This window comes from Cynoglossus semilaevis, chromosome 4, assembly GCF_000523025.1.
Source record: "Cynoglossus semilaevis isolate Cse_v1.0 chromosome 4, Cse_v1.0, whole genome shotgun sequence".
NCBI classification, from domain to species: Eukaryota; Metazoa; Chordata; class Actinopteri; order Pleuronectiformes; family Cynoglossidae; genus Cynoglossus; species Cynoglossus semilaevis.
Genome location: NC_024310.1, coordinates 14,941,597 through 14,963,003, shown reverse-complemented (window position 1 = coordinate 14,963,003; position 21,407 = coordinate 14,941,597). Strand labels below are relative to the sequence as shown.

The 21,407-nt window shown below is 39.5% G+C and overlaps 1 protein-coding gene across 2 annotated transcripts in view; it reads left to right on the top strand.

Annotated features, from left to right (window-relative positions):
- Positions 1 to 622: 622 nt before the first annotated feature.
- The window catches only part of LOC103378323 (cell adhesion molecule 1-like), a 37,985-nt gene continuing 17,200 nt past the window's right edge, over positions 623 to 21,407 (top strand). Inside the window, exon 1 of one of the 2 annotated variants that reach the window (XM_008309497.3) lies at positions 623 to 1,087. In XM_008309497.3, the coding sequence (XP_008307719.2) occupies positions 1,009 to 1,087 (79 nt within the window). In that variant the 5' untranslated portion in view covers positions 623 to 1,008. The remainder of the gene's footprint in view (positions 1,088 to 21,407) is intronic. The other variant, XM_017032255.2, reaches the window with a different exon arrangement.

The window sequence follows — 21,407 nt, the reverse complement described above, 5'->3', positions numbered from 1 at the left end:
TCAATTATAATGTTGTCCCATTATAACTGCTCACACTGGAGGGATACATACGACAAAAAAAAAGTTCAATCTGGCAAACCGTGCGCAGTACCAAGTACTGTTGTGGAGATCTTGTGTGAGTGACAGGCACAGTACCAAGTACTGTTAGCACCAAACACCTTGTGGAGATCTTGTGTGAGTGACAGGCAGAACTGGTGAGGTGCCACAGATAATAACATCTGAAAAATGTGATGTGTGGAATTCATTTTGCAGCAGTGGGGCATGAGTGTAAAATCAAAATGAAGCTCTAAATACCACCTACTCAGCCATGGAATGAGGACTGACACAACTGTCTGACAGGAGGGATTGTGCAATTAACAGCCTTTGTATCATTTTGGCATATTGAAAACCAGGGTTTAGAAGAGAAGAGGTTCAGTGTTGGCTACAACGCACTGCTGTGTGGAACTCCATTGATGTATTTTCTGGCTTCTTCTTAAAATGCATAACAAAGACTGAACACACAACCTTGTTGCCCACCACAAGTGTGAACCTGGGGGATGTTAGGATTTATTATAAGATATGTTATTTTCAGATGCTGCAAAAAAGAAACTTGATGTCTTTATAAATGTTTTATTTATAAAATCCATAAGACAAAATTCAACTCAACTCAACAATTTGAATAATAATAAGGGCCAGTAAGAATAATCTAATTCCTGTTTTTATCTGTCCCCAAGTTAGTCAGTGATTTTTGCTAATCCATTTACGTCCTCGTTGAACCATAACCCATAAAACAAACAAACAAAAAAACAACAACATGTTTCCATGTTCCGTCCATTGTTTCAAATGTTCTAGGGGAGCAACAAAAGACCAGCATGAAGCGGACAAAGGTGACGTCCCCCTCACATCTCCTCCCATGTCTCCTCGCTTCCATCCCATGGCAAGCTCTCCCGTTCTGTCGCTCTTCCTCCCTCTCTCTCTCTCCCTCTCTGTAGGTGATATAGCGCCGTCAGTCCCTTGCAGGTGTCCAACATGGCGATCACGGGGAGCGGATCTCTCGCAGCTTTTTTCCTCTCAGTTTGCGTCTTCACAGCTGAGCTTCTTCTTGAAGGTAAGTTGACTGAGATATAGTCAACCCTCCTCTCTCCCACTCTCGTATCGTGTTTTTGCTTCTGTGTGTGCTTAGCCGGGTGCGTGCGTGTGTAAGCGTGCACGCGCTTCGCGTTTTACATACAATATTCTCCCGCTGAAATCCTCACTCTCACCTTCTGGATTCTTCTTTTCTCTCTGTCTTTATCTCTCTGTCATTCTTGAGAACCTTGAACCATGTTTGTTAATATTTTACTTCAGAATTGTGGCGCAAACTCTACTAAGTAGCAGCTGTTGTACATTGAAAAAGTAACCGTTGAGGGGTGCCTAACTCGGATTTGTGGTCCAGGTAGTTGAGCGCACTTTATACTGGGTGTCACGTGACTCCGTTAAGTTTGTGTCATTATATGACACGTCCTGTATCTGCGACCAAACACTTGTACTGTATGGTGAAAGAAATCCCAGGATGTGATGCTGGAGGTGTGTGTGTGGAGAGGAGAGAGCGTGTGAGGGGGAAACAACGCATTGCAGTCTCACATGCAGTGTCCCTGTGGCAGCACAGCTGCAGCCTTTAGTGCCCGCGTGACAGTGCGCGCGAGTGTTCGTGTGTGAGCGTGTTTCTCCACTCTGCAGTCCTGTCTGTTATAGTAAAACTGAAGATGCAGCTTCTGCACCGAACCAGGAAACACACGAACTGTGCGGTGTGTACACCACGGTACAGCCTCAGAACATCTCCACCGAGGTCTCGTCAGAGTTACTGTGGGCTTGGAGCTTTTTTTTTTTTGATTACTGTGGGCTTGGAGCTTTTTTTTGTTTCTGAAATCCCTTCACAAATGTGACATGTGGTTGTGCTGCTGTAACTCAGGTGACCAGCAACAGTTTTGATGGGCTGTAGCTCAGGTGACCAGCAACAGTTTTGATGGCAGGGTTTAGATTTGAGTGATTCCTACAGCAATCATTTCTCCTCCATATGACACCGTCAGTGAATGCATTTACACACGGCTGTGGTGTCAGTAACAGCCATCAACAGGTGTGTGTGTGTGTGCATCATAACAAATATGTCATTCAGGTGTGTGCATCATAACAAATATGTCATTCTTGGTATCAGGTCTGTGATAATAAATATATCTTTCCAAAAAATATTGTGATAAACAATATTTCATTGTCATTATTTTTTGTATTTTTTGTGATTTTCAATTTTCCCAATTGTACTTGAGTACCCTTTGCATTTCCTGTGGTACCTGAACGCCCCTTGTTATGGACACGCCACTGAGCGGACCCCTAAAGGGGCCACCGTTTGTATTTACTTTGTCGACCAAACACCTTACCTTACCTTTTTTTTTCTCAGTTGGGAGGTTATGTTTTGTGTGGACATGCAAGTTTGTTGTGTCGCCTTTTCTTGTTGATACCACTTTGGAATAGATTCAGCACACTTGCTCGTCTGTGTTTCTGCATTCGAGGGTTTATTCTGCTCATTCTACTATGGAACAAATAGGTCCAGGTGCTAAGACTGATGCACAGACTGAACCCTCTTGTCATGCAGCCTGGTTGGAGGCCAGAGACGAGGAAAACACACATGCACAAGGCAATATATCTGGCCGGCAAAATGATCAACTTCATTTTTATTTGTCGTGTGATCACTGGATTTATTGATCATCCTCCTAGGCCTACTTGATATACGGGAGACTAAAATATTATATATTCTTAATAAACTACCAAACTACAATTTTTTATTTTAATTTCCCTGTTTTTACTCAAATAATAAAAGTTATTTATTGTGTTCTCAATGTGTTGTCTCACGTAACACATCATTGTGTTCTCAATGTGTTGTCTCACGTTCTCCAACTCTACATGGAGAGGTAGATATTTCCGAGCAGTTATTAATTAATTGTTCCATTTAGCTTGCTGTCCCTCCTTGATGGCATCTCTCCAACAATTAACAGACAGGACTGGTCTCAATTAAGTTGTCCATAAAAAGCCCCAGAGGTTTTAATGCCCACTTATAAAATGTTTTATTTTGTTTTCACTGATAGTAGTGCAGATCATTGTTACAATCATGCACTCTCTGTTTGAAAAAAAGAAGGAAATTCACAGCTCATTAAATGTATTTTAAACTCTGCCTCAGTCTAGTTGTGAGATAATGCATGGGACAAGTCAATGTCGTTGCAGCTCTTCTGTCAAGTGTTAAGAGGACAGGGCGGCAGACAAGTGGTCAGTAGCAGATGTAACAAAGTCCTCTGGGATCAGTGGTGGCTGCTAAAGAGTAGATAATCCATGTGAGGCACCAGGTGAGGTACCAGAAGTTGGTTTATCCTGATACATTTGAGTATTTTCTTGTCTATGCTCCCTGAAACCTATTATCAAACATACTTCTTTAGGATGGATTTCAATAAGTATGCAATGGACTGGAAGACAACGTTATAAACTTTCCCAGCTCTGAGAGGCAGTGTGTATGTAAACAACAGCACAGACACAGCAGGATAATGTTGGCAGACAGCCAGTTTTATTTCCCTCTTATCAACAGAAGGCTATTCCAAATAGGGATAAACAATATTATTAGTTGGTAAAAAATTATTGTTGAATATCTAAATTTCTATTGGCTGATCTGGTTGATAAAATTGTCTGATGCAGCAAGTTTTTTCACTAAGCCGTACATAAATGACTCCACTCCACTCTCCAACGAGTTCTCAGTGACATAAGCAAAACGCTGTAGGTCGAGTGTTGTAGTACCTTTGTGCCGAGGGTAGTCCAGTGTTTCTGTTGGACAGGAGCTGTTACAGCTGCCAAGTAAAAAAGTCAAGACTTTGTGTAACAGGGATTTATGCACAATGTCACACTGAGGATCTTTGTCTTTGTTTAAATGTAATGGACAATCAGTTAGCAGAAAAGGACAAAATCTCGTCCTTTCATTATGTAGGAGCTTCATGAACTATTGTGCTGGGGTAATGAGCAGGAGGAGGAGAGGAGAGGTGGAGAGGTGGAGAGGTGGTGTCTTCTCTAATGAATATATGTCATTGTCCTCGCTGCTCTCTAAATCTGAGAGACCACATTGTATTACACCACAGTGAAAACAAGATAAAACAAAAACAAAACAGGGGCATGGAGCGCACATCATTATGGGTGATGGGGCAATTACAATTCCCTGCTTAGGCTGTGAAGAACAACACGAAAAACATTGTCTGACAACTATCTTCTGTACTGTCAGCTCCAAAGATTCTAAATCACAGAAATATAAGGTTTCATGTTTAAAGTATTTTCAAAACCAATTAACAGAACATTTAGTTTCTAATTAATAAAAAATGGTAGACTGGTAATGCACTTGAGACAAAAACAAAGTTTTCTCCATCAAACTCCTGTCTCTCAAACAATTCTCGTTGATCTCCATCAAACAAGTTGAACGTACTGTAAGTCAAGTCAGGAAATGATGCCTTCAGGGGAAACAATTACTGGTATTGTACAAATGCAGACAAAATGAAAAATGTCTCCTGCACTAAACCCATTTGGTCTTCAAAAAGGACATTTGAAGAAAGAGTTGGTTAACCACTTCATTAGGCTAACAGAATCTGCATCACTTTCAACCCTTGGCCCCGGGGACATAGTCTTTCACTATAATACAGGAAGAACAAGATAGCACATAATGTCTTGCCATCTTGTGGTAACAAATGTTGGAATTGATGGTTGTCTAGAATACCCTTTGGTAAATGTACCTGTTGTAGCCAATCATAAAACCCTGTGACCAGCTGATTGAACCTGATTAGATTGCATTTTCAGTCCAACTTTCAATGTTGTACACATGAACATGATAATTCTATATTGTATACTGAATAACTGAAGAAAACAGTGATGATATGACTGTGATTTAAGCCCTGATTGTTCAATTACAACATCAGCTGTAACAAAAAAGAACCCATGGTCAATGATTCCCACTGACACTCTATTATAGTTAAGTTACATTTATGTTGAAGTTGTGTTCGGTAGGTCAACAAATTCTTTTTGTATAGTTCACAAGCTGCAGTGGAAGCGATCTCCAAAAATGTTTAAGAAATGAGAGAGAGAGAAAAAGAAACGTTATAGTTTATAGAAAACTACCTTATCTTATCTTAGGTACACAGCATCCTATGACTGGGTCACTGAAATATAACAAGTACTTTCTTATTATTATAATAGTTAGAAAAAGCGTAATAAAGTGAACTTAAAGTTAACCCACAAATACTTACTTACTATATAAATGTGTATATATATGTATATATATATATATATATATATATATATAGATAGATAGATAGATAGATATACACCATAAACCACAAATATGGACAAAAGACATCATATCAACAACAACAACAAAAATCTTATTTTAAATTAAACTTTCTGCTCTGATTCATACCAATGCGATAGATGAGTTGATGCTGCTGACAATAACAACAAATCGAACGAAGGCTTTCAGTCTGTGGTTTGTGACATTGCTGCATTTCTATTTTTATAACATAGTCTGGGCAGAAAAACCTCAGCGCTTGTTGTCCATGCTGGAATTGCAACCATTCTGTTGATGGGATGTGTAGACATATCTGGTTAAATGAACAACTGTGGGAATGGTCTCCTCAGTTTCTTTTTTAACTGCCCTATAATTTGTTTCCTCCGCTACACGCCACATTTCTGCCAGGATGTAAAAAAAATGATTGAGAGACTTTTTCATCTCTCATGTCCAGTTATTTACTCTTGAAAACCTCTTTAGTCTGGAGAGCTGTCTGAATATTAGTAGTCGTATAAAGGATACAAGAAATAATCCTTTTAATTTTAGTCCATATTGACATTAAAACAACACGTTGGTACTATAAGTAGTGATGTTCTGATGACGGAATGCTCTTTTACAGAAGTCAGTAGTACAGTTGGCCAAGAGTGTGGACCCAGACGTTCCTTATCCAGTCCTGTTGGTGATATCTGTTAGAGTGGAAGTACTATCTCTGGGCATTTATAGTTTTGTTTTAATTCTATGGGTTGCAGTTATAGAGTTGAACAATCTGAAATATTTTTAACAGTAAGAACAAGACTGTAACTGTAACTATTCGGAATAAAAACATGCCAAAAGAAAAGAGGACATGGAATGTGCTTTATGGTGCTGATGCTTCATATCAGCATCCCCATCCAATATCTCTCATTGATAGTGGAAGTTCTGCCCTTAATCTACCCCTTTAGGCACAGCAGCATCGGTTACAACCGGTTACAACTACTGGTTGAACATTCTCTGATCATTCCGTGTTTATGGAACTACAGAGGCTGCAGAATCCATACTCACTTGTGCTCCACCAAACAAGTAATTGGTTTACCAGGTGTGGGCCAAATTGGTTCAGAGTTGTAGAGCTGGTGCAACTCAAGTTTGTATTATTTTAATTCAGGTCAGTGTAGTGGCATATCTTCCTGGGGAGAAGAAGAGTTTTTGCATGACATCTAATTTTAATTCAGGTCAGTGTAGTGGCATATCTTTCTGGGGAGAAGAAGAGTTTTTGCATGACATCTAAATGCTGCTTGTCCTGAAGGTGCTCCTCTCAGTTATCAGTTGACAAAGACACATCTTCATTACTCTCAGATATAGCAACGTCATTGTTCGTTGTTGGGCCAGAATAGAATAAGGGTGCGCAAACTCTTCGCTCAAACCCGAGGCTTATTGATTTTGTCTGATACCTGAGTCATTCCTGTGGGGAAAGACCTTGGAGGCGGTAGTATTAATGGAGGAGGAAAGCGCAAAGTCACACTGTTTACATCTAAGATGACAGGTAAATTTATTTGAAAGGAAATATGGGTCTGATCCGTTCACCTCTGCCTATAATTAAGGAGAGTGAACACAGAGCTGCCCGACCTCCACCTGCCATGCACATCAGATAAACAGCTTATGGAACACAGTAGCTGTTCTCCGTTTAGTTCGATTACTGGTCTGTGAATTTAGCTTTGTGTAGGTTATGACTTATGAATAATTCCATTGATAAAAAGATAAAAACCTGACTTCTGTAGCGTAACTAGTGGCCTCTATACTGTATGTGGTCCTGGGATGGCCTACAGAGAATGGCTTTAGTTCAACCTTCCAATCTGAACGGGATTAAATGATAGAAAGATGGATTGACATTAAATAGATTGTTGGTAGTTCATCGTCCTATTGGAAGGGGTGTCAAATATATTTTTTCTCAGGTTCTTTTGTCTGTTAAAACATCTTAACTGTCAAATGTTCTTGTTAGTAAAGTTATGACACATTGCTATAACAAAGCTTGAGGTAGTATGTTTTGCTAAGTGTACTATTATGGCTTTGTTTGTTATTACATATCATTGTGTTTAATGACTGGTTAGCTGCAAACACACGTCAGACAAACCAGCTAAATCCTTGTTTTTCTTCTTCGAAGGCATCATTTGAAACGTTGAGCAGGTCATCTCCTTATATTCATCACCACTAATGTCATTGAAACTAATGCAGTTAGTGGCAGAGCAAATATAATTTCACTGGCTGTGCCTCAGCTGTGTATGACCCTCGCATTGCAACTTGGTCATCCGACATATACAGTGGCACAATCAAGAACAATTAAATGATCACAGTGAGACGTCAGTTGAGATGGAAAATGCAAAAAGCCTAGATGAAACACAGGATGTTTCCCAACCCGTGTCAGAATGGGAAGTGGTGTTTAATGGTGTTGATGAGAGCTTTGAAACTCGGGGTGTGCCGATCAATGTGCATCTGCATTGTCACTGTTTTCATGTTAGTTTTTTCTGTTTGATGAAACGTGGCTGTAAACGGTTTGATTTAATTTTCATAAATTATCCTGCTTCCCAGGTAAAAGACCTAGAGTTTAAAAGATGTACCTTGTCTTTAACACTTTTGTTTTTGCTTCTGCTAAATACAGAAATATTCTAACATGTCATATTTAAGATTCACTGTTTTGCCTGGATTCTTCACACCATTTTAGTGCTATTGCACAATGAAATATGAAATATGTTAACAAGTTCTCAGTTTTTTTAGTTTGAGAGTCAAACACATCCGATGTGTTTAATCTCACAGTTGAAGCTTTTATTTAATTATATTTTAACATTTGCTTGTTATTGCAGTGATTAATATCAAACTGAATTAAGGAAAATGTAAGGCCAACATTTATTTTACAATAATTACAATAAATCAGGTCGAGGTCCATAAAGCCCCAAGTCACATCTCAATCTGTGACATTTAAATTTGCCCTTTTTCACAATAAAATGATGATCATTTGTGCTCACCATTCTTTGCAATTAAATGGAGACACTGTAGTCATGTCATCCTGACCATTTTGGTTGTCGTAGTCTTGTGACGGTAAAGGTAATGGTGTTGATCCAACAGAACCAATAGAAAGCTGGATTGATTTCAGTGTTTAATAGTCTTCTGAACCCTACCTTGCACTGACACTAATGACACTGTCACTTCAGAGACTTGGGGAAGAAAAAGCTGTCGTTCCTCACTGAAGCCAAATACAAACTGAATCAGATCCACTGGCAGAACACCGTGATTGGCAGAAATGATATTAACAGACAACAGGGGACATTACAATTACAGTGTTGACTCATGCAATGTAAACTGAGAGTGAAGTACAGCAGCAGGAGGACGATGGTTTAATTAGAGTTATAATGCTGGAATATTCTTTCATGGTTATAATAATAATAGTTATATTTTCATTGGGACCAGGAGTAGCTGAGGCATTGTTGAAAACTATGTTAGAGATGTGAGGTTGAGGGATGTGGGCATGTGGTAAGAAGAAGTGGACGAGGATGGTGTAGATAGAGCTCCAAGGCAAAAGGAAAATATAAAAGTCCAAGAAAGGTTTTGTCTTCAACCAGCCCACGTGAGATTGTAGTGAAATACTAAACTCCTAAGGATTGCAAGTCAATGAAGAAATATATAGAAATGTATAGAAAATCTGTCTTCCTAATAATAAAGGTTGTTCATTAACAGACCATCTCCATGTTTAAATTATGGATGATGCAACACACCAGAGTGAATCTACCAATAAAGAAGACTACTGTGCTGCGGCTGCTGTTCCCTTTACTGTGCGTGCATAAACAACCCCAGCCCCCTTCATAGTAAAAACAAAAAGTGTGTGTTGCAGAGTTAACCCAAAACCACAAAGTCAGACGGTCAGAGGACCTGGCAGCCATCTGCTAGTGTTTTCACAGTATGGAGTTTGGCAGCCTGCCCATGTGTGCTGCAGGAGGGGTCATGTGATGGTCATGACGAGGAGAGAGTGAGAGAAAGGCAGAGATTGAGTCTCTATAAATCTTCAGGGCCATGGATGGTTATTCTCCACTCAGTTGTCTGTGACAGATGGTTGGACTTAAGCAAATAACGTGACCTGATCTTTATAAAGGGCATCATGTTTTCCATCTTTTTTCTTTTTATTGTAACAAATTGTGATCATTAAAGATTTATTTTGACTACTACTGTCAACTGTTGTGACGAAACCACAGTGAACATCAAATCTTTAACACCAACTCTCTCTCAGATTGTAGGTTGAACATAGAAGGTACAAATTTGACATGAGATGTGCAAGTGTGAAAGGTGAGGACTGATGGAGCTGAGGAGCAGGAGCTCACAGTGCTGTGCTTTTTCATTTCTCTTTGCATTGTTGTGTCTAACACTTCACTAAGGTCATATTGTCTCTACAGCTCTTCCCACACAGAGGCAGCTCTCATCTGCCTACTGGGTAAACAGTTTTTCGTTTTTAAGCTTTGTGCATCTGTAGCTACAACAACAGTGAAGACCTAAACTGAAATGAGTAAAATCCAGGTCCGACCACACTGTAATCATTGTGTCAAATAAAATAACCTCAGAGTACTGTTAGGTTTGCCCTAATCAGCTCCTGCTCTAGGCTGTGATCTTCCCAGAGAGTCATCGTAGTAGGACCTGAGATTGTTTCATATACAGTATACAAACAGTGACTGCAAAAAGCAATTTTGAGACATAATTTAGACATAATCTGTTGTAAAGCCACAATCTGTGGTTACATGACCATTGCGACAGACATGATTTAATAACTGACAAAAGCCAAAAATGAGAGAGGAGTGCTGCAACAGAACTATGACGTGGTGCAGTGTAGTACACAGCTAAAGTACCTACTGTAGAGGTAGGGCTAATTGTTTTGTTAACTGATCCAAAGTCTGGGAGCAACCACATCAGAAACAGGGCTGAGTGTAGTGAGTAGTAGAGAACAAAAACTGTGGTGCTATAGAAACGAAGTATTGCAGTGTATCAGCGTATCGATATTTTATTACACCCCAATATACTGTATATATTTATGTAAATGTTTGTGTGTATATATATTTTTATATACTTTACATATACATATTTGTCTATATATGTATATATACATATGTATGAAATTTTAGCATACACTTTTTGTTTCTGAATGACTATGTCTACCTCATACCGTATGATTTATTATTATTTTATTAACTCATAAAAGCTGAAGTCCTGCCATACGCTAGCTCTTAATACAGGGGGCGTCGCTGAGATGTTATTGTCCATCCTGGTTTAGTGATCCCCTCCCGTGGTTGGTTACACCTGTATGATTCTTTAACCAACTGATTAACAGCTGCTTCTATCTTCAGCTATCATTCAGCAATAAAAAAAAGTTTGAAAACGTTACACCAGTCCTCTAGCTCTGATAATCTTTTCAAAAGAAAAGAAGATGCAGTTGCTTTTCGTTGCAGCCGCCCACCAGCTGCCGCCACAGAAATAGTAATATGTGATTAAAGCTGTGCAGGACGACAACACCCTGTGATTTCCTGCTTTGCGGAGGTCATGTGGCCTGTGGTGGTTGTGCTTGCGCAGCTCTCACTTAGAAAAACAGACTAAATTAGAGCTTTGTGATGCAGCCACGTAGACCCTGGGTATCCTACACCGAAGGTTTGCACTGACTCATTTTCACTGAAAAAGCCTTTTGTTTTTAAAATCAGATCAAAGTGAGCCTGAAATAAATTTGTTGACAAAAATACAACTGATACTGCGTGGTAGTACATCAGTGAAAGGATAGAGTACACCTGAACCTAGATCTTCTATCCTAGACAGGAATGAGTGAAGTTGTAAGGCTTTTCAACCTTATTATTGTCTCTATGTCGTTCTTTTGTTTAGATCTTTAGCAGATGTTGGTGTTTTTGTGGTACTCGGAGACCAAGTACTTGGAAAAGTTAAATGCAGGGAAGAGCTTTTGTTCTCTAGTTTAAACAGTTCTTCTATCCAGTTTGGAAAAATTTGGCGAAATTGTATTGGCGGTAATTGTATAATTTCTTCAAGTTATATTACAAAATATTTGCAATTTCTTTAGTAAGATAGAATTTTGGCAACTTTTCACACATTTTTGTGGATAACTGTGTGTACTATAGACGTCTTTAGAAAGAATTCTGCTCTAAAGAAAACCTTGACTAATTATTTTACCTAGGAAACCTAGAGTATGCCTCAGTTCTGTTTTGGTTATATTTAGGAAAGATATTTGCATTGTGGATTAAGATTGATTTGCTATTACAAATGTTACCTTTTTATGAGCTTCCATTTAGGTTTAAGACTTATATTAAATCACAAAAATTGAACATGTTATGTTAGGCATTTGTGATAGTACAGTCTTTGTTTTGTTGATGATTTGAGAATATTCCTTTAAGTTAATAATAGTTTGGGCTTTATCTTTTTTGGACTGGTGAACTGTCCAGGATATAAACTGCCCCTTGTCTGCCGACTGCTGGGACTGGCTCCAGTCACCCCACAATCCTGGAAAGGACTAAGTGGTAGAAGATGAAAAAATAAATGACTATCTCTCATAAAACTTCTCACTTTTTGGCTCAAACATGATGACTGCAGAGCTAACAGTCATCATGTTTGATCACCTCACCATGTGTCGCAGAGATAACAGTCATCATGTTTGATCACCTCACAGCAGATATTTGCTTCTCAAGCATCTTTTGTGCAAACCTAATATTCAGACCAAGCTCAGTCCCTAAGGCTTTACCAGATCCTGTTTCTGGGTAAATTGTCATCCTGAAAATTCACACAGTGTTTAATTTGTCATTAAGTTGCATTTCATTTTACAGTTCTTTGAGACAGAACATGTTGCAGTGGTTTTTTTTTACACAATTATTTGTTTAACAATTAATTAAAAAATATTATTGCAGTTCAGAAATGTAATCACAGTTAAAAACAGTTGGGAGGGAGTGACAGACTCTCAAATGCTCCTTAATCTTTCAGCTGGATGTCTCCATGCACACCAGCCGCCTGTCTGCCTTTCAAACCTCTCGGTTGTTGAATATGTGCGTCACTAAGAGGCAACCTTGACTTCAGGCTGTTTAGCAGCTCATGTCCTCTAAATACAGCAAGAATTGCCCACAATTCCCTGGAGAGCCAAACTAATTAAAAGTCTAATTAAAAGAAAAAGGGATGTGACCCATGAGTGAACTTTCTTCTGTTCAAACTTATTTTGGAGTGTTTTATTTTTTCAACTTTTTTTTGTTTGTCATTTTTACTCTTACCATCTGACTCGGGTCGAAAATGCCCCAAAATAATTCGACTTATTAAAATGAGACTAAAGCGAGCACTTGAGTGTTGCAGGACACCAGATCAGAGACAGGATCGTAAACACATTGGAAAACAAGGAGGAAAGGCTGAGTCACTCATAGGAGAGCAGGGCAAACTGGCACAGAGACAGGTACTTATAGGGAACAGGGGAGGAGACAACAGGACACAAGTGAGCCGGGGAACAGGTGGACAAAGAGGCGTGGATACTGGACAGCAGGGAGTGAAATCACACAGTGATACATGAGACCAAAATATGAAGATGAATAGAAACAACCAAATTACAGGAAGTCTGTGTGACATTGATGTTGGCTTGTTTTGGCTGGGGGACTGGCAGAGTGCTTGGTTGATCAGTCACTCGTGTTTGATTTAGGTTTTGATATCTGAGATTATATTAGTTTTCAGACTTCCTCTGTATGAATGATTTTGTGTGTAAGGATGTTATTCTTTTCCAGTAAAACTTCAGTTTAGTGTCTACTGGAATAAAATATGACACTGGGTCCATTGAAAAAGAGAAATTGTCAGGAACCTTTATGTATGAGGGGACACCTTGTGTAAATCTTGGCTATAGTACCCCATAGGGGTGTACACTTTAGGGCAGTCATCAACTGGCTGCCCATGTGTCCAATCTGGCCTGTCAAACTGTCCAATCTGGCTTGCAACTGGATTTCAAATTTGTGAGGATCAAAGAGATAATCTTTATGTTTCCCACTATTAAAACAAATGGAATAAACAACACCTGAAACTTAAATAACCATCAGTAATCCCTAATAATTAATGATTCTGTGATTTCCATTTATTTTTATTTGAGTGTCGTGCTTCTAAAGTGTCTGTCCAGAAAAGTTCTAAAAATAGTTGGTGACCCCTGGTTTAGGGTAAACATTTTAAGAATAATGGATAAATTTTGGTTTGTCAAGCCGTGTGGGTTTATATTTACGTTGGTGCTATAAAATGTGACTTCATTTTACAAACAGATGATACTGTTCTTTCCTTCTGTCTGTTCAGGTGTCCATTTAAATAGAGAGAAGGATATTTTTTAAAGACACTGAATCAGGCAGTTTTTTATACTTTGTCGTAGAAGATCACTTCCTCTGTCTTTAGCACTTTCAAAAACAGAGGCATTCCTTTATCACGTCATGCCTTGTGCTCACATTGATCTTTTGTTCACAGCCCACAGTGATTTAGATGTGAATTTCAAACAGCCCTGTTTTGACATTTTCACTTTGTTGCTCCGCTTTCACTTCCAGAAAAAGCTAAACAGCAATTTACACCTAACCTGTCACAGCGAGCAGTCTGCTGAGTATCTGCTCACCTTTAAAATACTGCATGAACACATTCACAGATTCTATGAGAGATGTGATTATCAATATGTCGCTGTTTTATTTTTATCATGAAGTCATTTACAGGGCGTTATATTGTAATGGTATTTTTCACTTTTTCACTAAATATACTTAAATATGACATTAATTGAGAATCATACTTTGCATTTAAACTTCAAAGGGATTTCATATACAAGATAATAAATTATGGTTTCTCCATGGAAATAAAGAAGATACTTCTGAAGCAGTAGTTCGTAGCGTTAGATTTAGAAATCCTATTGTATCACTGACTGGGCAGCCAGGAAGTTTATCTCCAAGTATTACAGTGATTTGAAACCATAACCATGAATAATTATAGACTGTGTTCACCTTCTGATTGGTGAGTCTTTAGGGTGAATTAATTAATTGCATTTGGTCAAATGCAGGTGGTTTAGTCTAGTAATGTCTTGATCTGATACTCGGGATTGAACATCGATAAAAACAATTGTAACTCATCCGATCCTATACCTAAACCCAAATGCTCTACATAACTTTGCACAATAGAACAGTAGTTCTGCGGGTGTTTCCACCCGACAGAGAAAACCTTGCCAAACCTTTTTACTCCTGGTTATCAGCTGTAAACCTGTTTGGTTTCCTATTTACACAGCTTTCTGTTGCCCCCTGGTGGCTGGCTGACTATTGGTTGAGAATGTGCTTGATTTCATATGTAGCAGAGCCCACTTTTAAATGTTGATATCGCAGATGATCATCTTTATTTAATCGTGGCAGCCAAAATTGTGATTGTGATTAAAATTTGATTAATTGTGCAGCCGTATTTTTAATGTAAGATAAGTGATCATCTCCTGGTTCTTCTGGTTTAACTTTCTGTAGTTTAACAGAATACTAAAAGGCAGAATTTCAAAGTGATGACATAAAACTAACATTGATTTCTTTTTGCCAGCTCTTTTTTATTATTTTTTCAACATTGAATCAAACTTCCAACGAAGCCTGTCCCTTGTTAATGAGAACAAAGTAAATGTGCTGACTGTTGTGAGGGAGCTGTCTGTACTTCATCGCTTCCTTCTTCCTCCTGAAGCTCCCAGTCCTGTGAGGTAAATGGATGAAAAGAAGCTTCATGGTGATGACGAAGTGTAATGGTGCTCTTCGCAGTCCCACTGGCAAGAACACTAGTGTTCTCTGTGGCTTTTATCAGACAGATGAAAGGAGGACAATATGCCCCTCTGCAACAATATGGTGTCATTTGAAGCAGATTATCCCTGTGTCCCAGGGAAAGATAGGGAACTAAGAGCAATGGTGGGAACAAAGACTTCCACCCCCCAGGTGTAAAACTCTGCTCCGATGTTTGGATCTACTCTAGCAAAGACCCACTGTTTATTAAAAGAGAATACACTTAATATGAAATTCGGACGTGGATGAATGTTTATGGGTGCGTAGGCGAAGGGTCATCAAGGTCATTTAGAGACCAAATAAAGAAATAAGAAAAAACATGTCTCACAAATAGAAAAATATGTCCTACAATAAAAATCTAAGATTAATCTCAGGTTAGAACAGTGAAGTGATTTATTTGTCATTATCACTCCACAAAATGTGATTATTTACTAATTGGTACTATTTTATATTATCATGACAAAAAATAACCATAATCCAATCCTGTGGAAGTATTGGTCCATTGTAGCCCAGTGCAGAACAGAGAACACACAGTAAATGCTGTTGTTCTGTAGAATACTTTTGTTGAAGACGGTTATGTGTAGGATGTGGTTTTCCTTTTCTGTTTCTGTGTTAGTTGGTTGCAGGACATTATGGCATCAAATCAATTCCTTGCGTTCTGAACGGTGTTTGTGGTCTTGTTGTCTCCTGCTTCGCTCCTCTTTCTGCTGTCTTTGAATATGCTGACTCATTGTGCTGAGTGTGATGCAGGTGTCTCCCCCCACTGGTGTCTTGGATTATGGATTACCTGACTGGCACACCACATAATGTGTGCCTGCGGTGCTTTACATCACACACAGTTATCAGTAACACTGGAGCTCCACAGGGGGCTGCTCTTTCACTGACTTCAACTGCTGCCAACATCAGACGTTTTCTGATGACTCAGCAGTGTTGGGACGTATCACAGGTGGTGAGGAGAGTGAGCACGTCAGATGTTTTCTGATGACTCAGTGTTGCAGTGTTGGGACATATCACAGGTGGTGAGGAGAGTGAGCACAGGACAGTGGTGGACAACATGTGAAGTTCAAGCTCAAAGTCATGAAGCCATGAGGACTGATGGTGTTGGACTTGTAGAGGACGTCATACAGAGACAAACCATTATTCACAAGGAGTTGGAGAAAGCAGGAAAGAACCCATGCAAACATCCAAACAGAAAGATCAAACTGGGAATGATAACTTGCGTGTAGCCCTTTTATGTTTATATATATTAAAGAGGAACTTGGTGAAATGGATATTTTTCAAAAACACCCTCTATGCGTTGTCCATTTCTTTCCTGTCCATTAGTTTCTGCTTCTTTTACTGAAACTAATGTACACCATTAGCACTCAGGCTACCACAGAACGTCGCTCTGCCACTGTGGGTTTCTCTTCCGGCTGATTGACTGTCCTCAGCTGGCGGGGGCTATCCATCACGTGCACTACCTGAAGTCTGGAACCTCAATAAAGATTAGAGCTGTTAAGAGGAGATTGATGGCCCTTGTCTTTGGCAAGCAGCATCTCCAAATGCCTAAATTAAATCTAGAAATTCTCATGGGGAGTTTATATCAGTTGTGTAATAGCAGTATGGAGGCAGGGCAGGGCCAGCTTTAGCTCTCCCAGCAGCAGCACTGCCTGGAATATGTCTGTGAACGGTCGCTCTAGGTGTCGTTTTAGGGCTGGTTTCAAGAAACCTTGAAATGTTTGTTAAAAATGTCACCTTGGTTAAACGTTCCAATGTGTTTATTTCGTTGATTAAGTTTCCAGAGCCAAAGCTAACTGGCATTATTCTGTAGTAGCTCCCCAGTTCCCCACCTTACTTAACCTCCTTTCTTTCTTTGCTTGTGGGAATGAGTCAAAAGTGAAACGATCGAAAGTCCATATGAGGGTGACCTTTGTTTCTTACTTTAGCCGTCTTATGGTCTTTTAAAAGGTTTGTTGGTCCAGTGGCATTTTCAAACCAGTGGTTATAGATTTGTTTTCTCATTTGAAGGTGAACTGTGGGGGGTGGCTTTCATTCAGTGTCGGAGACTATTTAAACAGAAAGAAGCTCACATCCTGCCAAAGACACATGACTTTTACCCCCCGCCTCGTGGTTTTGACTTAAGAATGACACAATCTGAATAATTGATGTCACTATAGCAACTCAGCCTGGTTCAACAAGATATCGGTACAGTTCTACCTTTGCAAATACTCATTCAAATACAAAACAAAGACACAATCTTTCAGTATCTGCACTAGTCCTCCAAGGTGGTGTAGATAAATGTTAAAAAAGATGTGAAGATGAATGTGTTTTAAACACTGATGGACCTCAGACCAGAACATCCATCTAAGAGTTGTACACTCACACAAAAATAAAAGTACTACGCATTCGCCACCTCTTCTCCATTCATTAAATACTTGTTTAGTATACTATACTAGTATACTTGTTTGTGTGTGCTATGTTTTCGAATTTATTATCAGTCTCTGCTAATCACAAGATGGTCACTATTCTTCCTAATCTTTGTAAATCCACCCCCATTTCTCTCCACTCAACTACAGTATGTGACTGACTCAGCTAATAGAACTTCAGAGGACCTCATCTTGCTGTATCTGACAGTTACAACTTAGACCAGTGGGAGTGTGGAGTCTCTAAGACATTTGGCCTCTTGACTCTGAGCAGCCGTGGCTATAGATGTCTCTAATTGACCATTAGCTGCAAGGTCTCTCCTCTTACAGGGCGATCCTATAATGGCACACCTTTAATATATTTCACAGAGGGCTGTCAGAGGTCATTAGTGTAGTTCTGAAGTCCGACTGCCTTTTTAGCTGTGGATCATTGGAAGGTTAGACCAAAAGCCATTGGTATCCTGTGGACAACTTTAACTAGAAGCATCCAAAGTAATTGGGTCAGGCCTTGAAAATAGATTTGACTGATTTTCTTTTGAATGCTGCAAACCTTAATATGCCTTGTTACTACTACACTGTGGCTTGTACGTTGTGATTGTGGGTCAGGATAATGATGGAGTCATTATCTTTCTGTCCACACATGTCAGTGGTGAGCACCTGGGTTAGTGGTAAGTGGCAGACAGTCCCTATCAATTAAAATAAAATAACTTTTTTAAGGAAATCTTATTGAAAATGGCATTGGCTTTTTTTTAAATTTCATCACATGGTTTCACAACCAGAGCATTTTGATCACAAGGTGTGTGCCAAAAAACCTGTTGACAGGGGCAGAAGTCTCAGTGACGGTGTAAACATTGTTTGATTACAGTGATTGCCTCAAAAGGATGTGCAATAATATATGAAGTTAAGGGTTCCATCATTTGTCCAGCACAGTTTCATTAGTTTGTTTTTTAAAATTATTTTTTAAGCACAAATCATATCCAATGTCAGATTTTCATTGGTTAATTTTCAGCATTTTTTACTTAATTTTTATTATTATTATGACATTTGTCAGCTTCAAGTTATTTCAGTGACCAGTGCAGGTTTTCCTGTCAATACCAGGAGGGTACCCACCTTGAACCTGCTGACTGCTGATCCACAGATACAGTTTGATGGACTGTCAGCACCAGTCTAGACTGCATGATTGGGACCTAGAGTTCCCACATTTTGTGTGGACAAGTGAATCTGTCTGTGAGTCAGTCTGTGTCCTGCCCTTCCTGCCGTCACAGCTCAGCCAATTAAATAGGAAAAGTAACAACCTGGAGAGAGACGGGTGGTGGGTGGTGAAAAGATGGGGCCTTTTTTTTTTAATGCAGACCCACATTACAGTATTTAACCATTGTACTGAGAGTATTAGACTTTTTTCAGGTAAACATTAAAATGTAATTGTTTTTGTCGTTGATTATTTTTAAAACTATCAGTTTGCTGAGTTTGTTGTTGAGAAATCAGTATAAAGTGGTGGTTAAAACTCTGTGACAGCACAGCGTTCAGAGGAGGGATGGGTTCATCTCTGATAAAACCACTTTGCTGCCTGCTGCACTTTATGCTCACTGATTTAAAGCCTCTTTCTGTCTTTTCTTTCTTGGGTAAGCACTTTGTGTCTGCTGTGTCTGTGATGAGGGTTGGGCCTCCTGTGCTGAGGCTGCCACTGACCACCAGGCTCTGGGACAACTGCTGCCCACAGCGCTATAGCTGGTATTGTTATATCATCAGATCTGAGTAAAAGTAATGCCACATAAACATCTGTCTCGTTTCTGTTGGCTGGGAAATTGAATTTGATGTCAGATCAGATCAGAGCTTCTCATTTTACTGCAGTATAAATCATCAGCACCTTTAACGGCTGCTGGTACAATTTTTAGGGATACAGGTCCATAAAGTTCACTGGGAAAATGATTAAAATGGTCTCCATAGATGTTCAAGGTTGCAGACCTCTGTCCTGTGGGAACAGTAGCTTGGTTGTTGGTTGTGTTTGTAGTTGTTGTATCAAACTCTGCAGAGTTTGATGCTTGAACTGATGTCATGTCTGGTCTTGTGGAGTTTTCTGTGTTTTTTTTTCACAACACTACTGGGTTCTCACTAGTGCTTGTCAATCTTTGGACATTCCCTGTGATTTGATAGATAAAATATCAGTTTGTTTTAGTTGTTTTAACTTAGTCTCACTCAATGATTTAGGATGTGACCGGCAACAGGCATAAGCAGTTTGACAGTTGATTTATCTACAGATGACACTGTCATTTTATGTGACTGTGAACATGGAGAATCCATCATATATCTGAGAGTGGGAGGTTTTGAGTTATTGGCTGTGGGGTCTTTTGGATTTGTTCAAGTGCATTGGGTGGGGAGGGCAGGAGAGGTGGACAGAAGCACGTAATACCCTATTACAAGGGTTTGATCCGGGGTGTCAAACTCCTTTTCACCAAAGGTCACATCAGCAACATGGTTGCCCTCAAAGAGCCAGCTATAACCGGAACGCTGTAGGGATGTAACTAACAAAATGTAAACACAATGTAGACACACACGGTTCAGGTTCAAGTCCACCAGCTGCCAAGTTACCACTGAGGTGCTGAGCATGGCTCCGTCCCCACACACTGCTCCCCAGGCGCTTACAGCTGCCCACTGTTCACTTTGGTGATGGGTTAAAAACAGAGGTCACATTTTGTTGTGTGTGCAGTGGTGTGCTGTCACAGTGACAAGTAGTTCACATTCACCGTTAGATAAATGCTGTTTTAAACTTCCATAGCTAGGCCCCTGAGTTGGACTTGGCTGTTTAACAGTCATAGATTAAAAGGTTCATTATGTCTGCTAATTGAGTATGTTTTCTGTTTTTCTTTCTGAGTAAGTTCTTTCTAAGACGAGTGATTAGTTCGGTTTCGGCATAAAACCTGTTTAACAGTTATGTTTGACTGTGACAATTGCTTGTGCTGAAGAATACACTATTGTCTGTTCAGCAAGTCTAAAAACAGCCCTGTTGAACAGATGGTGATGAATTCAGAAGGCAGGAGACTTCACTCAAATCTGGATAACATTCCTCAATATTCTGAGATGAGAATTAGATCAGTTTTGCTTTAGTAGGAAGAAACGGTGCCACATTACAGTAGCGGTACTGACATTAAGTTATCGTATTTGTGACTTTTATAATGGGTTATAATGTTGTTCCCTGTGGAATTAACCTCACATCGATGTTAGATGGACTAAACCGATTTTGCTATCGTTTTACTTCCACATTTTCTGCTATTAGCCTTCTATTAAAGCCTGGGACGTAAATCCACAACCTTAACTTTAGCAGCTTCATTTCTTGTCAACTACTCTACATGTGTAATGACTTGGCGTCCAACACATCACAACAGCTAGAGCTGGATTTGGACAAAACATTATGTTGTTCTTGCTAGTCTTCATGTCCTCAACTAAAGATAAGTGTTAATTAGAGTTTCTGGCAGAAACGTCAGAGAGAGGGGATAAAGATTCTCGGACCCGGGCTGATCGAGTGGAACCCATCTGGTTAAGTATGGATTTCGTTATTTGTGCTGGATGTTGGAGCTCATTGTAAGCCATCAAGGCTGTCTTCATCAGCATTATGTTTCCAGGCAAGCTGCTAATGTTTACCCCTGTCTCAGCTCATGTTGGTCAGGCAGCTGGTGGAAGATCTTTGGCCAAGGATAGAGTTTCCATAGTCTGAGTTACTGTGCCCGGGCAAACTACATTGACTTTATTGGAAAATTCATTGTTAACAGCAGATCTTCTGTGCATTTTTTGACGTTTTGGACAGCACAAACGCGTTTATGTTAAAATAATGAAATACAATGTGAACAAAATGTTTTCTGTCTTTGCCCCCTGTGCTGAGGATGGGGGGGTGTA